This window comes from Cherax quadricarinatus, unplaced genomic scaffold (assembly GCF_038502225.1).
Source record: "Cherax quadricarinatus isolate ZL_2023a unplaced genomic scaffold, ASM3850222v1 Contig52, whole genome shotgun sequence".
Lineage (NCBI taxonomy): Eukaryota > Metazoa > Arthropoda > Malacostraca > Decapoda > Parastacidae > Cherax > Cherax quadricarinatus.
Window position 1 is genome coordinate 104,792 of NW_027195078.1, and position 16,371 is coordinate 121,162.

At 38.7% G+C, this 16,371-nt stretch overlaps 1 protein-coding gene across 2 annotated transcripts in view; it reads left to right on the top strand.

The window, feature by feature from the left end:
• LOC138851170 (rho guanine nucleotide exchange factor 7-like) overlaps positions 1-16,371 on the top strand; it is a 426,257-nt gene that overhangs the window by 92,843 nt on the left and 317,043 nt on the right. The window contains exon 1 of one of the 2 annotated variants that reach the window (XM_070079942.1): positions 2,458-2,532. The exons of the other annotated variant lie outside the window; for it this stretch is intronic. Within the exon in view, the coding sequence (XP_069936043.1) occupies positions 2,473-2,532 (60 nt within the window). The 5' untranslated portion in view covers positions 2,458-2,472. Of the gene's footprint in view, positions 1-2,457; positions 2,533-16,371 lie in introns of those variants that run through there. 2 annotated transcript variants of the gene reach the window in all.

Below are 16,371 nucleotides of genomic sequence, written 5' to 3' on the forward strand. Positions count from 1 at the left end.
GCCAAATTGCCAATTTCTGACCACTGTATTGGGTAGTTGAAATAAGTGAATGGGCGGTTTCTTGTACTCAGTTGACAGACTAGAAGTAAATAAGTTTATTCAGGTATACACAAATACAGTTACATAGATTATCATACACAGCAGTGTATGTACAGAGAACCTGGGATAACCCAGAAAAGTCAGACACTGACTTATTTCCAGTACAGTACCTGGCCTGGGCTTGCCATATATGATTTTTGGTAAAAATTTTTTTTTCTCAGTAGTTTGCTGGGCTATCTCATTGAAACTTGGGCAATGTATGATGGAAAGATGCTTCTTAACGTACAACAAAAATAAAAAAGACAGACGATAAATAAGGGAGTTCACTTCTCAGCCATTAGCCGCCTCTTTGCAGTATATTTTCGTATGGTTTTTATGGTTGCATTCTCATTTTTTGGACTCATTTGATAGAATGGAAGATATATTACAGAAATAGACATGATTTTGATTGCTTTCTGGACGAAAAGTACCTTGAAATTGAGCTTAAAGTAACGGAAATGTTCAATGTTTGCCGATGTTTAATGAACTGTGTGTCAAGTTGGTTAATTTTATTAAGTGTATTCTAACCTAACCACTATGTAATTCGGCAAACTCAGTAATCCGGCACACTGCAGGTCCCAATGATGCCGGATTTGTGATGGAGGACCTGTACAGGAAAGAGTAAGGTTATGAGGATAACAAAAAAGATTAGGTGATGAAAGATTATATATCAGATTGGAGGGAGAGAGTATGGAGGAGGTGAATGTATTCAGATATTTGTGAGTGGACGTGTCAGCGGATGGGTCTATGAAAGATGAGGTGAATCATAGAATTGATGAGGGGAAAAGGGTGAGCGGTGCACTTAGGAGTCTGTGGAGACAAAGAACTTTGTCCTTGGAGACAAAGAGGGGAATGTATGAGAGTATAGTTTTACCAATGCTCTTATATGGGTGTGAAGCATGGGTGATGAATGTTGCAGCGAGGAGAAGGCTGGAGGCAGTGGAGATGTCATGACTGAGGGCAATGTGTGGTGTGAATATAATGCAGAGAATTCGTAGTTTGGAAGTTAGGAGGAGGTGCGGGATTACCAAAACTGTTGTCCAGAGGGCTGAGGGAGGGTTGTTGAGGTGGTTTGGACATGTAGAGAGAATGGAGCAAAACAGAATGACTTCAAGAGTGTATCAGCCTGTAGTGGAAGGAAGGTGGGGTAGGGGTCGGCCTAGGAAAGGTTGGAGGGAGGGGGTAAAGGAGGTTTTGTGTGCGAGGGGTTTGGACTTCCAGCAGGCATGCGTGAGTGTGTTTGATAGGAGTGAATGGAGACAAATGGTTTTTAATACTTGGCGTGCTGTTGGAGTGTGAGCAAAGTAACATTTATGAAGGGATTCAGGGAAGCCCGCAGGCCAGACTTGAGTCCTGGAGATGGGAAGTACAGTGCCTGCACTCTGAAGGAGGGGTGTTAATGTTGCAGTTTAAAAACTGTAGTGTAAAGCACCCTTCTGGCAAGACAGTGATGGAGTGAATGATGGTGAAAGTTTTTCTTTTTCGGGCCACCCTGCCTTGGTGGGAATCGGCCAGTGTTTTAATAATAAAAAAAAACCTATCCACTCATATGCAAGCCCCACTCAAATCCAACCCCTCTCACTCATGTATTTATCCAACTTAAATTTGAAACTACCCAAAGTTTTAGCCTTAATAACCCAACTAGGCAGATTGTTCCACTCATCAACTACCCTATTTCCTAACCAACACTTTCCTATATCCATTCTAAATCTAAACTTGTCTAATTTGAATCCATTACTGCCGGTTCTCTCTTGTAGAGATATCCTCAAGACATTTTTATATCCCTTTTATCAATACCCACCTTCCACTTATACACTTCGATCATGTCTCCCCTCATTCCTCGTCTAACAAGTGAATGAAATTTAACCCTTTGACTGTCGCAACTCCAAATCCCGAAGTGTCTCCTGGTATCGCAAAATTTTTGGAAAAAAAAAAAATTCTTATGAAATGATAGAGAATCTTTTCCCGATAGTAATGACACCAAAAGTACAAAACTTCATCAAAAATTTATGGAAATACGGTCCCGCGAAGTTAGCGATCTTGGGGATATATACTTATCTGTGATTTCGCCGACTTTGAGCCCTATTTTCGGCCAATTCCATTGTTCTAGTCAACCAAAGTCATAGCTATTTCTCTAGAACTCCATTTTCTCTATTGAGCACAAAAAACTGCCCATTTACCAATTTCAACTACCCAATAAAGTGGTCAGAAATTGGTAATTTGGCCAATTTCATGCAAACATTATCACTATTAGATTGTGTATAAAACTTGTTTACATAAACAATACAAAACATTGTTTATTACTATTGTTCCATCATATATATACATATGTACAGTCACTGAACACTTTCCTAGAACTGCTGCAGCTTGTGGAACTCTTTGAAGCATGGGTATATGCAGAGTGGTACACCTACCATCCGACTTACAACTGAGTTCGGTTCCGAGAAACTGGTCGTAAGTTGAAATGGTCGTAAGTTGAACTTTACTACTGAATATCAACAAAACATTTTTGTAATGACTTTATTTTATTGTTTTATTTTGGTATTTCATGTTTTACTTTACTTTTTATGTTGTTAGTACTGTATTTTATACTGTAAGGTTTAGGATAAGCACTGTGTACAACACAAATAGCTGTTTATTTCCCAGAAATTTGGCATAAAAAACACGGTCGTAAGTCGAGTGGTCGTAAGTCGAGCAGGTCGTAAGTCGGATGGTAGGTGTACTTGACACTCCTCACACATAAAACGAGTGTCTCTGCGTGTTTGTGGGCATTTTGTGGTATGTTCACATACAAAACACCTCTTCTGAGCACTTTCCTTGAAAGCAGTAGGAGGCATTTGTATGGGGTAGTGATCACCAGGCCTCAAATGAGATGATGTGTGTTGGTAATTTCGTGGGCTCTGGTCTATTGCAGGTGTTGCTCCTTGGTACTTGGCGATTATTTGTCTGATGACTGACAAACAAAATTCACCATAATTTGGTTTGTTGTTGGTCCTCAACTTGTATATGTTATAAGCATTTAGCATGGAAATATCAACAAGATGGAAAAAAAGTTTTATATACCACTTACAACTCTTACATACACAATCAGCAAACCCAATCTGCATGTCACATTTGTCCACTAAGTGCATATTGAGGTTGTAGTCCATGACAGCTGCAGGTTTTAAAATGGGTTCATTGGTCTCTCTATTGTGCCTGCCAGTGTGTGCCATTTCGTTTCAGTGAACTGATGTCAACAATGTGACATCATGTTTGTCATGCCACTGAAATGCCATGATGTCATTGGCAGCAAAGGCCTGCACCTCACGTCTGCAAGTGCCAGCGTCAAACCTTGGCATGTGTTTATGATTATTACGTACTGTGCCACACACATCTGTCAGGTTCACTCGCAAGAAATCACTGAGTATGGGGCTTGTGTACCAGTTATCAGTATATAATATATGCCCCTTACCAAGATATGGTTCCATCATTGTTCGAACCACATCACCAAAGATACCCAATAAATTCCTGGTATCTCTCGATGTATTACTTCCAGTGTACACAATGATATCCAAAATGAGACCACTTTTGCAATCACACAGTACAGTGGAACCTCAAAAATCGAAAGTATCACATATCGAACGTTTCGAAAATAGGACCATTTTTTCGGACAAACTGTGTCCCTATTATCGAACGCGCCCCTATTTTCTGACCGCCGGGTATGGGACCTGTCTACCAGCCCGCTCTGTCCGCGTCCCCGCGCAGGCGCCGTGAGCAGTCTAGCTTTGTTTATGCTTCAGTGAACACTAACCTGCCCTCTCATTCAAGCATTTTACGATTATTTCATTGTGTTTAGTGCTTGTGGGACTGTGAAATAAGCTGCCATGGGCCCAAAGAAACTTGCTAGTGGTACCCCTGTGGTAAAGAAAGTGAGAAACACCATAGATGTGAAGAAGGAAATAATACAGAAGTATGAGAATGGTGTGAGACATGTTGAACTTGCCATGATGTATGGGAGAAACAAGTTGACCATTGGTTCTATCCTGTCAAAGAAAGAACAAATCAAGGAAGCTGATGTTGCGAAAGGTGTTAATATAGGGAGTGGATGAGGTGCCTTCTTCAAAGATTAAGGAGATTTGTGCCAAGTGGAATGATGTCCAAATGTTTGTGCAGAAGTACCACCCTGAGCAAGCTGAAACAAGCCATCTTTGCAACAAGTTCAGTGACAGAACCATGTCCCATTTTAGGGAAATGTTAAAGAGGCGCCAGAAACAGAGGACTGTGGACAGTTACTTTGTGAGACAGGGGTCCAGTGACTCTCAAGCTGGTCCTAGTGGCATTAAAAGACAGAGAAGGGAAGTAACCCCAGAGAGGGCTTTACCTGAAGTCCTCATGGAGGGGGATTCTCCTTCCAAACACTAACCCCAACTCCCTCTCTCCTCCTCCCTGTCTTCCAGATGCCATCACCAATCTTCAACAAAGGTAAGTAAAAATGTTATTTTATATGTATTACTATACATAATTAAAAACTATAGTATTTGTTGTATGTAAAACTGTAATTAATCTCTATAAAATGTATTTTTTGTGTGAATATTTTTGGGTTTCTGGAATGGATTAATTGTATTTCCATTATTTCTGTGGGAAATATTGCTTCGAATTTCAGACTTTTCAAATTTAGAATTAGCTCCTGGAACGGATTAAGTTCGATTTTTGAGGTTTCACTGTACAAATAACTTTGTACCAAAGCGTTTCCTCTTGCTTGGTATGTATTGCTTGAATGAGAGTCTTCCTTTGAATAAAATCAAAGACTCATCAATAACAAGCTTCCTGAAGGGATAAAAATACATGCAACACTTTTGTTTCAGGTACATAAACACGTTTCTGATCTTATATACCCTGTCGCTTCTGCCAGGCCTTGTTTTGTCTGAAAAGTGTAACATACGTAACAGTATCAAAAAACGATTCACACCTATAATGTCACTAGAACCTGGGGTTGAAATTAGGTGTTCTGTTGACCAGTATATGGTGACAGTGTGCTTACACACATGTGGCATAAGCATTGTTGTGGCAAAAAACAGGTACATCTCTGCCACAGTTGTGTCCTTCCACTGGTGTAGCCGTGATCTTGGTGAGAGAATTGTATTTGCCATGGAGTACTCATAATATGGTTTCCCTGACAATAATGTCCATCAGGGGTTCATCGAAGAATAACTGAAAGCATTCTAGTTCAGTAGCATTGTTCCCAAGTGTACACAATGACCGTATTCCACTTTGTGTTTCATCAAATTCATGGGGGACTGGAAACAAACTCGTCACCTTCCTACCAATCCCAGATGCGGTCTGCTGGTGGGTTCTGGATATTGAAACGTGGTTGAGGTTGTGCAGGTTGTGGTTATGCAGGTTGTGGGAGTGTAATTGTGCAGAGTCAGCAGCATTGGTAGTAGAGTGGCCCGCTGCTGGTGCCACATGACTCATGCCACCATCATTACCACCACCACCACCATCACCACCATCTGGGTTTTCATCACTAATTATGTTATCCTAGGCACTGTTTTTGGTCACACCTGCTTGAAAACCATGAAATTCACTTTCACTGACACTTCCATTGCTGTTAGAGCTGTCACTTGAGAACAAAACACCTCCAGTCCGCCAAGGAGTGAGGTACTTCTTACTGTGAGGCATGGTGAAAATGGACTACCAAGATGGTGTTCCCACAATGCACCACTGAGTCCCAGATTTTTTTCACAGGGTGCACACCCACCACTCAGACCCATTCTCTCTCATGTAGGCCTACCAGCTTTCTCCCGCTTGATTTGAAGCCACTAGAATTTACGTGTATAAATACGTCAGAAACAGTGGCACGTAAGTTGTATATATAAGACCAAAACAGAAAAAGAATTAAGTAACAGAAGTCCAAAAGTTATTTTACAGCTCTATACATCAATAGTGAGACTCATTTGGATTATGCCACTCAGTTTTGGTCTTACTACAGGTTGGATATAGACTCATTAGAGAACATACAAAGAAGAATGACTAAAATGATTTACTGTATAAGGAATCTCCCATATGAAGATAGACTTAGTGCCTTCAAGCTCCATCCTCTGGAGAGACATAGAATGAGGTGAGATATCATTGAGGTGTATAAGTGGATGATGGACATAAAGAAAGGTGATATTAACCCTTTGACTGTTTTGGTTGTGTAAATATGTCTTACAAGCCACCGTTTTTGATGCATATACAGTATACTCATAAATTCTAGCGGTTTCAAATCAAGCCAGAGTAAGCTGGTAGGCCCACATGTGAGAGAATGAGTCTGTGTGGTCAGTGTACACCATATAAAAAAATCCCACAGCATGCAGTGCATTATGAGAAAAAAACTACATCCATTTTTTTAATTAAAATGCTGACTTTGTGATCTATTTTCATATAGTATTTATGGTTGTATTCTTGTTTTCTTGGTCTCATTTGATAGAATGGGAAACATATAGAAATAGAGGTGATTTTCATTCGTTTTACTATGAAAAGAACCTTGAAATGGAGCTCAAAATAGGGGAAATGTTTGATTTTTGCCAATGTTCAAAAGTAAACAAATGATGTCATTTTCCAATAACTGTCCAAGTAGCCATTCTAATATGTAGTCATAAATGGGTTGACATTATTTATACAATTACAGGTCCGCCATCACAAATCCGGCAATCAGTTATTCGGTTCCTTCAGTTATTCGGCACTAATTGTGGCTAGCATAATTTCAAATTTCCAGGGTCGCCACACCAACCTGCTGGTACTGTTTGGTGGCACTACTTGCTACATAAGTCATTCCAATTTCTTTTTCTCTATTTATTGTTTTAACCTGCTTAATTTTATCCCTAGCCATGGTTCCAATGAATAAAAGAAATGCTTCTCATTATGTAAAGCACCGACACAGTACATTGTCCATTAAAGATAAGGTGGCTTTGAAGCCACTGTTGGTTGCCATGAGCTCAGTCTCATGAAGCAGGAGAATATGCTTTATTATTACGCTAATATCAACACTACAGCTTATTTTATTATCACAATTGATCTAATATGACATAATAAACAATATAAATAACATAAAACATGTTAAATATTCCAGAATAAATATTTGGCATAACACCGAGCAGTTTGACAGAGGTATGAAGAGGATATGGTATACAAATACCATTCTCATATCCCTGTCTTGGGGGCTTATATTAGAGAAAACGGAGTATAGCACAGGGCTAACTGTGATATACACTCGTACTGCACCATAAACCTGAAATAAAAAAGTTATTTTCTCTATACAGATTATCACACATAGCAGCATGTGTAAAGAACCTAGGATAACCCAAAAAAGTCAACGTGGCTTATTTCTAGTACCTGGCTTGGGTTAGCCATATATGATTTTTGATAAATATTAAATTCCCAGCCAGGGTAGAAACATTAGGCGTGTTTCTTTACACCTGTTGTCTACGTTTACCCATCAGTAAATGGGTACCTGGGTGTTAGCTGACTAGTGTGGGTGTTATCCTAGGACTCCGGCCTAATTTTCTTGAAATACTCTGCGTAACAAGGGGCTTTCTATATAGTAGTATGTCACTGATGTCAGCTATGGTCTGTATACCTTGTACATGTACGTGTAGTAAATAAAGATATTATTATTATTATTATTAGTAGTAGTATTAGTATTATATTATTTTCTCAGTTGTATGTTGGGTTATCTTATTGAAACTTGGCCAATGTATGATGGAAAGATACTTCTTAACGTACACCAAAAATGAAAGAAATCAGACCATAAATAGCAGAGTTCACTTCTCAGCCGTTAGTGGCCGCTTAGCGGTATATTTTTGTATGGTTTTTATGGTTATATTCTCATTTTTTCAGTCTCATTTGATAGAATGAAAGATATATTACAGAAATAGATATTATTTTGATTGCTTTCATGAAGAAAAGTTCCTTGAAATTGCGCTCACAGTAGCGAAAATGTTCTATTCTTTAGCGAAGCTCAAGAGTATCTGTCTGCCCGCCAGTCCAAATTCCAGTATGGAGTCAAGAATGGGTTGACATTGTTTATATAATTATTACAATAATGCAGCAGTCTGCATAACAGTAAATCTTCTATTTTTTTTTTGTGAATAAAAATTCCAAATGGTAAGCAAGAGTAATATAAGAGGGGCTTGTAGCCGTGACTAATGAACAGAGAAAATGTTATTTTAGTGCCAGGAATGTCTGCATTGTTTATTCTGGACCCTATTTTGAAATTGGCATCTGTTGAAATTTGTGTGAAATTACCAATTTCTGACCACTTTATTGGGTAGATGAAATAAGTGAATGTGCAGTTTCTTGTACTCAGTTGACAGACTAGAAGTAAATAAGTTTATTAAGGTATACACAAATACAGTTACATAGATTATCATACACAGCAGTGTATGTATAGAGAACCTAGGATAACCCAGAAAAGTTAGACAAAGTGACTTATTTCCAGTACCTGGCTTGGGCTTGCCATATATGATTTTTGGTAAATATTTTTTTTTTTTTCTCCGTTGTTTGTTGGGCTATCTTATTGAAACTTGGGCAATGTATGATGGAAAGATGCTTCTTAACAGACAACATAAATAAAAAAGATAGACGATAAATAAGGGAGTTCACTTCTCGGCCATTAGCCGCCTCTTTGCAGTATATTTTCGTATATTTTTTATGGTTGTATTCATACTTTTTTGGACTCATTTGATAGAATGGAAGATATATTACAGAAATAGACATGATTTTGATTGCTTTCATGACAAAAAGTACCTTGAAATTGAGCTCAAAGTAGCGGAAATGTTCGATTTTTGCCGATGTTCAGTGAACTTTGTGTAAGTCAAGTTGATTAATATTATTAAGTGTATTCTAACCTAACCACTCTGTAATCCGGCAAACTCAGTAATCCGGCACACTACAGGTTTCAATGATGCCGGATTTGTGATGGAGGACCTGTATTACAATATTGCAGTAGTCTGCATAACAGTAAATCTTCTATTTTTTGTTTGAATAGAAAGCAAGAGTAATATCAGAGGGGTCTGGAGACATGACTGATGAACAAAGAACATGCTATTTTAGAGCCAGGAATGTCTGCATTGTTCATTCTGGACCCTATTTTGAAATGGTCATATTTTATAATTTTCGTGAAGTTGGCCAAATTGCAAATTTCTGACCACGTTATTGGGTAGTTGAAATTGGTAAATGGGGAGTTTCTTGTTCTCAGTCGATAGAAAAAATGGAGTTATAAAGAAATAGCTATGAGTTTGGACGACAGGAATAATGGAATTAGCTGAAAATAGGGCTCATAGTGGGTGAAAAAGCCAATTCGTAAATGTCACTGAGGTCGCTAACTTTTTGAGAGCGTTATTCCGTCAGTTTTCCATCAAATTTCATTCTTTTGGTGTCATTACAATTGGAAAATGATTCTCTATCATTTCATAAGAAAAAATAATTTTTTTTTTTTTTGGAAATTTTGTGACACTAGGGTTTGGGGTTGTGACAGTCAAGGCGTTAATATGGCATCTTCAAGACCAGTAACACACTTAATGATGTGGAGTTTAAAGATGTGGAGTTTAAAGCAGTTAAGTTCATACCAAGGAAGGTAAGAATATTGTTGTTGTTGTGGATAGCCAAGTTAGGTATATGGATAGGGCGTTCTGCTTGAAGGACAGGAGTAGGAGACAGAGAGTTTGTTTTCCTGGGGCTGGGATGGAGGATATTGTTAGCCGTCTGGATGACATCATGAGAGGTAATGGGAGCAATCCTATTATCTGTCTCATTGCTGGAGGCAACGATGTTGGCAGACGTAGGAGTGAAGACCTGATTAGCAGGTATAGGCAGCAATAGAAATAATTAGGAGTAAGGGTGGGAACCCTGTCATATGTGGTATTTTGCCAAAGAGAGGAGTTGGAAATGAATGGTTGTCCAGGGCAATTCGGGTCAATTGCTGGCTGGACAAATACCGTAAGGAAAATGCGGTAACATTCATTGACAATTGGGACCTCTTCTATGGCGGAAATGACATGTATGCCAGGGATGGGGTTCACTTATCTAGGTCTGGGGTGGTAGCACTGGCAACTGCAGTGGAGGGAGCAGTTAGGACTTTAAACTAGGAATAGTTAGTGGTATGGGTTTTGGCAGGAAAACAGTGAAGTCCCAGTGTAGTAATATTACGAGTTCTAGGGGAACTAGTAATAAGCAGAACGAGGTAGATATTGAAAAGCCAGGGACTTTGGGTGATAAGGACAGTAATAGGTTTAATAGAAAAACAGAAATGAGCAGGAAGGGTAAAGAGAAAGGAGAGTCTTTCAATGTTTATTATGCTAATTGCCGTAGTGCTAGGAATAAGATGGACGAGTTGAGATTAGTTGCTAGTGCAGGTAACATTGATGTATTTGCCTTAACTGAGACGTGGTTTAATTAAAAAAGTCGGTACATGCCTGCGGAATGTCATATTCAGGGTTTTAAATTGTTCCAAGTAGATAGAAGTATCGGGAAGGGGGGTGGGGTGGCATTGTATGTCCGAGATCGCTTGAACTGTTGCATAAAAACAGGTATTAAGTCTGAAGTAACACATACAGAGTCTGTTTGGATAGAATTTTCAGAGGGACATGAAAAACTGATTTTAGGAGTGATATACCATCCCCCAAACTTAGATAGGGACCAAGGGAGACTACTATGGGAGGAAATTGTTAAGGCCACAAGGCACGATAATGTAGTAATTCTAGGAGACTTTAACTTTAGTCATATTGATTGGAATTTCTTGACTGGGAATTTAGAATCATACGACTTCTTAGAAGTAGTTCAGGATTGTTTTTTGAAGCAGTTTGTGACAGAACCTACAAGGGGAAATAACCTGCTTGACTTAGTTCTGGCAAACAATGAATCCCTTGTTAATAATTTAGAAATTTCAGAGGAACTGGGAGCTAGCGACCACAAATCAATTACATTTAGCATTGAATGGAAGTACGATAGTAGCGATAACTCAGTAACAGTCCCAGATTTTCGCTTAGCAGATTACGATGGGCTTAGAGAACACTTATCATCTGTTGACTGGGGTAACGAAGTGAGCTATCAATATGACAATTTTCTGAACACTATACATGCTGCTCAAAGAACGTTTATCCCATATAAAGAAATTAGATCAAATAGAAATGACCCAAAATGGATGAATAATAGGCTCAAATATCTACTAGGGCATAAGAAAGGAATTTATAGGCGTATCAAAAGAGGTGAGGGTCATCTTATGAATCAGTATATTGATATTAAGATGGACATTAAAAAGGGGATAAGAAAAGCTAAAAGGGACTATGAAATTAAAGTTGCTAGGGATTCTAAAACTAACCCAAAAAGTTTTTTCCAGGTCTATATAACAAAAGTTAGAGATAAGATAGGTCCCCTTAAAAATAACTATGGGCACCTTACTGACAAAGAGAATGAAATGTGCTCGATTTTTAATAATTATTTTCTCTCAGTTTTTACACAGGAAGACACTAACAATATTCCAGTAATTAATTTTTATAGTGGGCTAGAAGAAGATAAATTATGTAACATCACAGTCACTAGTGAAATGGTTGTGAAGCAGATAGACAGAGTGAAGCAAAATAAGTCGCCGGGTCCTGATGAGGTTTTTTCAAGGGTTCTTAACCCTTTCAGGGTCCAAGGCCAAAATCTGAAGTGGTGCCCCAGTGTCCAAGAATTTTCAAAAAAAATTTTTTTTATTTTTTCTTATGAAATGGTAGAGAATCTTTTTGTGAATGTAATAAAACAAAAAGTACGAAATTTGATGGAAAATTGACGAAATTATGCTCTCGTGAATTTTGACGTGTCAGCGATATTTACGAATCGGCGATTTTGCCGACTTTGACTCCCATTTTAGGTCAATTACATTATTCCAGTCGACCAAATTCTTAGCTATTTCACTAGTATTACTTCTGTTCTATCGATTGAGCACAAGAAATCGCCAAGTCAACTGTTTCAATTACAAAATAAAGTGACCGGAAATTGGTGATTTGGCCAATTTAACACAAAGTTCAAAATATTCCAATTTCAAAATAGGGTCCAGAATAAACAATGTAGGTATTCCTGGCACTAAACTACCATTCCCTCTGTTCATTAGTTATGTTTTGAAGCTTTACAAATAAATTCCATTTTGATTTTTTATTCACATAATGAATTTTTTTTCACACCAAAAAATAGAAGATTTACTGTTATGCAATATTGTAATAATTGTATAAATATCATCACCACATTTGTGAATGTATATTAGACCCACCAGCTGGTGTGTATTAGACGTGTGAGGTCGTTTGTTTACTCTTGAACATCGGCAAAAATTTAACATTTCCGCCACTTTGAGCTCAGTTTCAAGCCATTTCCAGTGCTAAAACCAATCAAAATTATCTCTATTTCTGTAACATTTCTTCCATTCTATCAAATGAGACCAAGAAATCACAAATACAACTACAAAAAACATACGAAAAAACACTGCAAAGTCGCTGTTTTAATCGAAAATCACGGTCTCAGTTTTTTTTCTCTCATTATACACAGTGTGCTGCAGGATTTGTTTTATGTGGTGCACACATACCACATAGTTGTATTCTCTCATATCTAGGCCCAAATTTACCACTCACAGTTTATCTTGAGTGAGCTGAGCTCATGACGTAGATCTACGGTTTGGACCCTGAACGTAAAGCCGTAGATCTACGGGACGGACCCTGAAAGGGTTAAGGAATGCAAAATGGAACTCTGTGAACCATTAACTAATATTTTTAATTTGTCTCTTCAAACAGGTGTAGTGTCTGATATGTGGAAGATGGCTAATGTAATTCCTATTTTTAAAACAGGGGACAAGTCGTTACCGTCAAATTACCGCCCAATAAGCCTGTCCTCAATTGTAGGCAAATTACTAGAGTCAATTATAGCTGAGATTTTAAGAAGCCATCTCGATAAGCATAGCTTGATTAATGATACTCAGCATGGATTCACAAGAGGCCGGTCTTGTCTAACTAATTTATTAACTTTCTTCAGTCATGGCTCACTGACAGGAAGCAGAGAGTGTCTATAAATGGGGTTAAATCCGAGTGGGGATCTGCAACAAGTGGCGTTCCACAGGGATCAGCCTTGGGCCCGTTGTTGTTTATAATATATATCAATGATCTTGATGAGGGAATTACTAGTGATATGAGCAAATTCGCCGATGACACAAAGATAGGTAGGATAATTGATTCAAACGTAGATGTTATGGAACTTCAGGAGGATTTAAACAAACTCTATTCTTGGTCAGAAAAGTGGCAGATGCAGTTCAATGTAGATAAATGCAAGGTTCTGAAGCTTGGGAGTGCCCATAACCCTAGTACTTTTAAGTTAAATGATGTAGAACTTAGCCATACAGATTGCGAAAAGGACTTGGGGGTTATGGTGAGCAGCAACCTTAAACCAAGACAGCAATGCCTAAGCGTACATAATAAGGCAAATAGATTACTGGGATTTATATCAAGAAGTGTAAGCAACAGAAGTCCAGAGGTCATACTGCAGCTTTATACATCATTAGTAAGGCCTCACCTAGATTATGCAGCTCAGTTCTGGTCTCCATATTACAGAATGGACATAAATTCGTTAGAAAACATTCAGCGTAGGATGACTAAATTAATACATAGCATTAGAAATCTTCCTTATGAAGAAAAATTGAAGACTCTTAAGTTACATTCACTTGTTAGACGAAGAATGAGGGGAGACCTGATCGAAGTGTGTAAGTGGAAGATAGGTATTAATAAAGGGGATATTAATAAGGTCTTGAGGATGTCTCTCCAAGAGAGAACCCGCAGTAATGGATTTAAATTAGATAAGTTTAGATTTAGGAAGGACATAGGAAAGTATTGGTTTGGAAATAGGGTAGTTGATGAGTGGAACAGTCTACCTAGTTGGGTTATTGAGGCTGGGACTTTGGGTAGTTTCAAATTTAGGTTGGTTAAGTACATGAGTGGGAGGGGTTGGATTTGAGTGGGACTTTCACATCAGAGCTTATTTCTTGGGTGGCATTGAAAATTGGGTTGGGCAAATGTTTTGTTAGTGGGATGAATTGTAAAGGACCTGCCTAGTATGGGCCAACAGGCCTCCTGCAGTGTTCCTCCTTTCTTATGTTATGTTCTTATGTTCTTATTTTATTCATTCTAGAGTGTATATCTGGTTTTTATGATATATTGTTTATTATGTCATATTAGATGAATTATGATAGATAAATAAGCCATAGAGCTGATGTTAGCATCATATTGAAGATGTGACGACTCTGCTTCATGTGTAATACCTTTTGGTTCATGAGCGGCTCTCTGAGACAGAGACAAGCAGACAGAAAGACAGACACACAAGTAGACAGAAAGACAGACACATACAGGAAGACATAAAGACAGATAAGCAGATAGCTCTAAATAGATAGATACAGACAGACAGATATACAGGCAGACAGATACAGACAGGTTTATGTGCAACAGTGAAAACAAATAAAGAGAGTTCAAGAGTAAGAGCCTTTCTTTTTCTTGCCTTCTTGCCACAATCTCCAGTGCAAGATTCAGACTTCATCTTAGGGACCATGGTGAAATTTACTGTCCAGTTAGTACAGTTAATACAGTATGATGCTGCTGATAGAGCAGGGTAACTCAAACTGATGCCGCCTGCATGGCGCGTTGCCGCCGAGAGTATCGTCAAGTATTGTACAGCAGTGTGCATCAGCCAGCCCAGCCCAGCTGCCAAATGCACGGTCGTAAGTTGAGTGGACGTATGTCAAGTGGATCGTAAGTCAGGTAGTAGGTGTATTTGGGAGTGGACGTGTCAGCAGATGGGTCTGTGAAGGATGAGGTGAATCATTGAAGTGATGAGGGGAAAAAGGTGAGTGGTGCACTGAGGAGTCAGTGGAGACAAAGAACTTTATCCATGAAAGCAAAGAGGGGAATGTATGAGAGTATAGTTGTACCAATGCTCTTGTAGGGCATGAATGTTGCAACAATAAGAAGGCTGGAAGCAGTGGAGATGTCATGTCTGAGGGGAATGTGTGGTGTGAATATAATGCAGAGAATCTGTCGTTTGGAGATTAGAAGAAGGTGCAGGATTACCAAAACTATTATCCAGAGGGCTGAGGAGGGGTTATTGAGATGGTTTGGACATGTAGAGAGGATGTAATGAAATAGAATGACGTTGAGAGTATACAAATCTGTAGTGGAGGGAAGGCGGGTTAGGGGTCTGCCCAGGAAAGGTTGGAGGTAAGGGGTAAAGGAGGTTTTGTGTGTGAGGGGCTTGGACTTCCAGCAAGCATGTGTGAGCATGTTAGATAGGAGCAAATGGAGACAAATGGTTTTTAGGACTTGAGGTGCTGTTGGAGTGTATGCAAGGTAACATTTATGAAGGGATTCAGGGAAACTAGCAGGCAGGATTTGTTTCCTGGAGATGGGAAGTACAGTGCCAGCACTCTGAATGAGGGGTGTTAATGTTGCAGTTTTATAACTGTAGTGTAAGCACACTTCTGGCAAGACAGTGATGGAGCGAATGATGATGGAAGTTTTTTTTTTACGGGCCACCCTGCCTTGGTTGGAAACGGCTGATGTGGTAATAAAAAAAAAATCATCTGAAGAATAACATAACTAATTCAGAGAAAAATTATAGTTGCTGGAATTGAGAATCAAGAGTAGGTACTACGTGTTTACAGTGGTATTACTTAATGATAATCCAAAGCAAACAAGTAGGTAAAATATCTCTTTAAAGATAGACTATGAATGCAAGTATATGAGAATAGGAAAAATATAGTTTTATAAATTTTTGAGGTTGAAAGAATTCTAAAGAATGTTTAATCAAAGTAATTGCTTCCAGGATCACAGAAAGGAGAGGAGTTTTTTTTTTTTTTTTTTTTTGTAGTAGCTTTGAAGCGTTGTCATAGAAAGGCTCTGGAGTTATCAGGCAGAGAGTTCCAGATTTTGGGTCCTTTTATGCATATTGAGGTTTTATGAAGGTTAAGCCAAACATGAGACAGATTAAGCCAGACTGTGAGATCTGTGGCAACTATGAAGACAGTTTTTCAGTTTGTACTCACCTAATTGTACTTACCTAATTGTAGTTGCAGGGGTCAAGACTCAGCTCCTGGCCATGCCTTTTCACTGATTGCTACTAGGTCCTTTCTCTCTCTCTCTGTTTCCTGAGCTTTGCCATACCTCATCTTAAAGCTATGTATGGTCCCTGCCTCCACTACATCGCTTGCTAGGCTGTTCCACTTCCTGACGACTCTGTGACTAAAGAAGTACTTCCTAACATCCC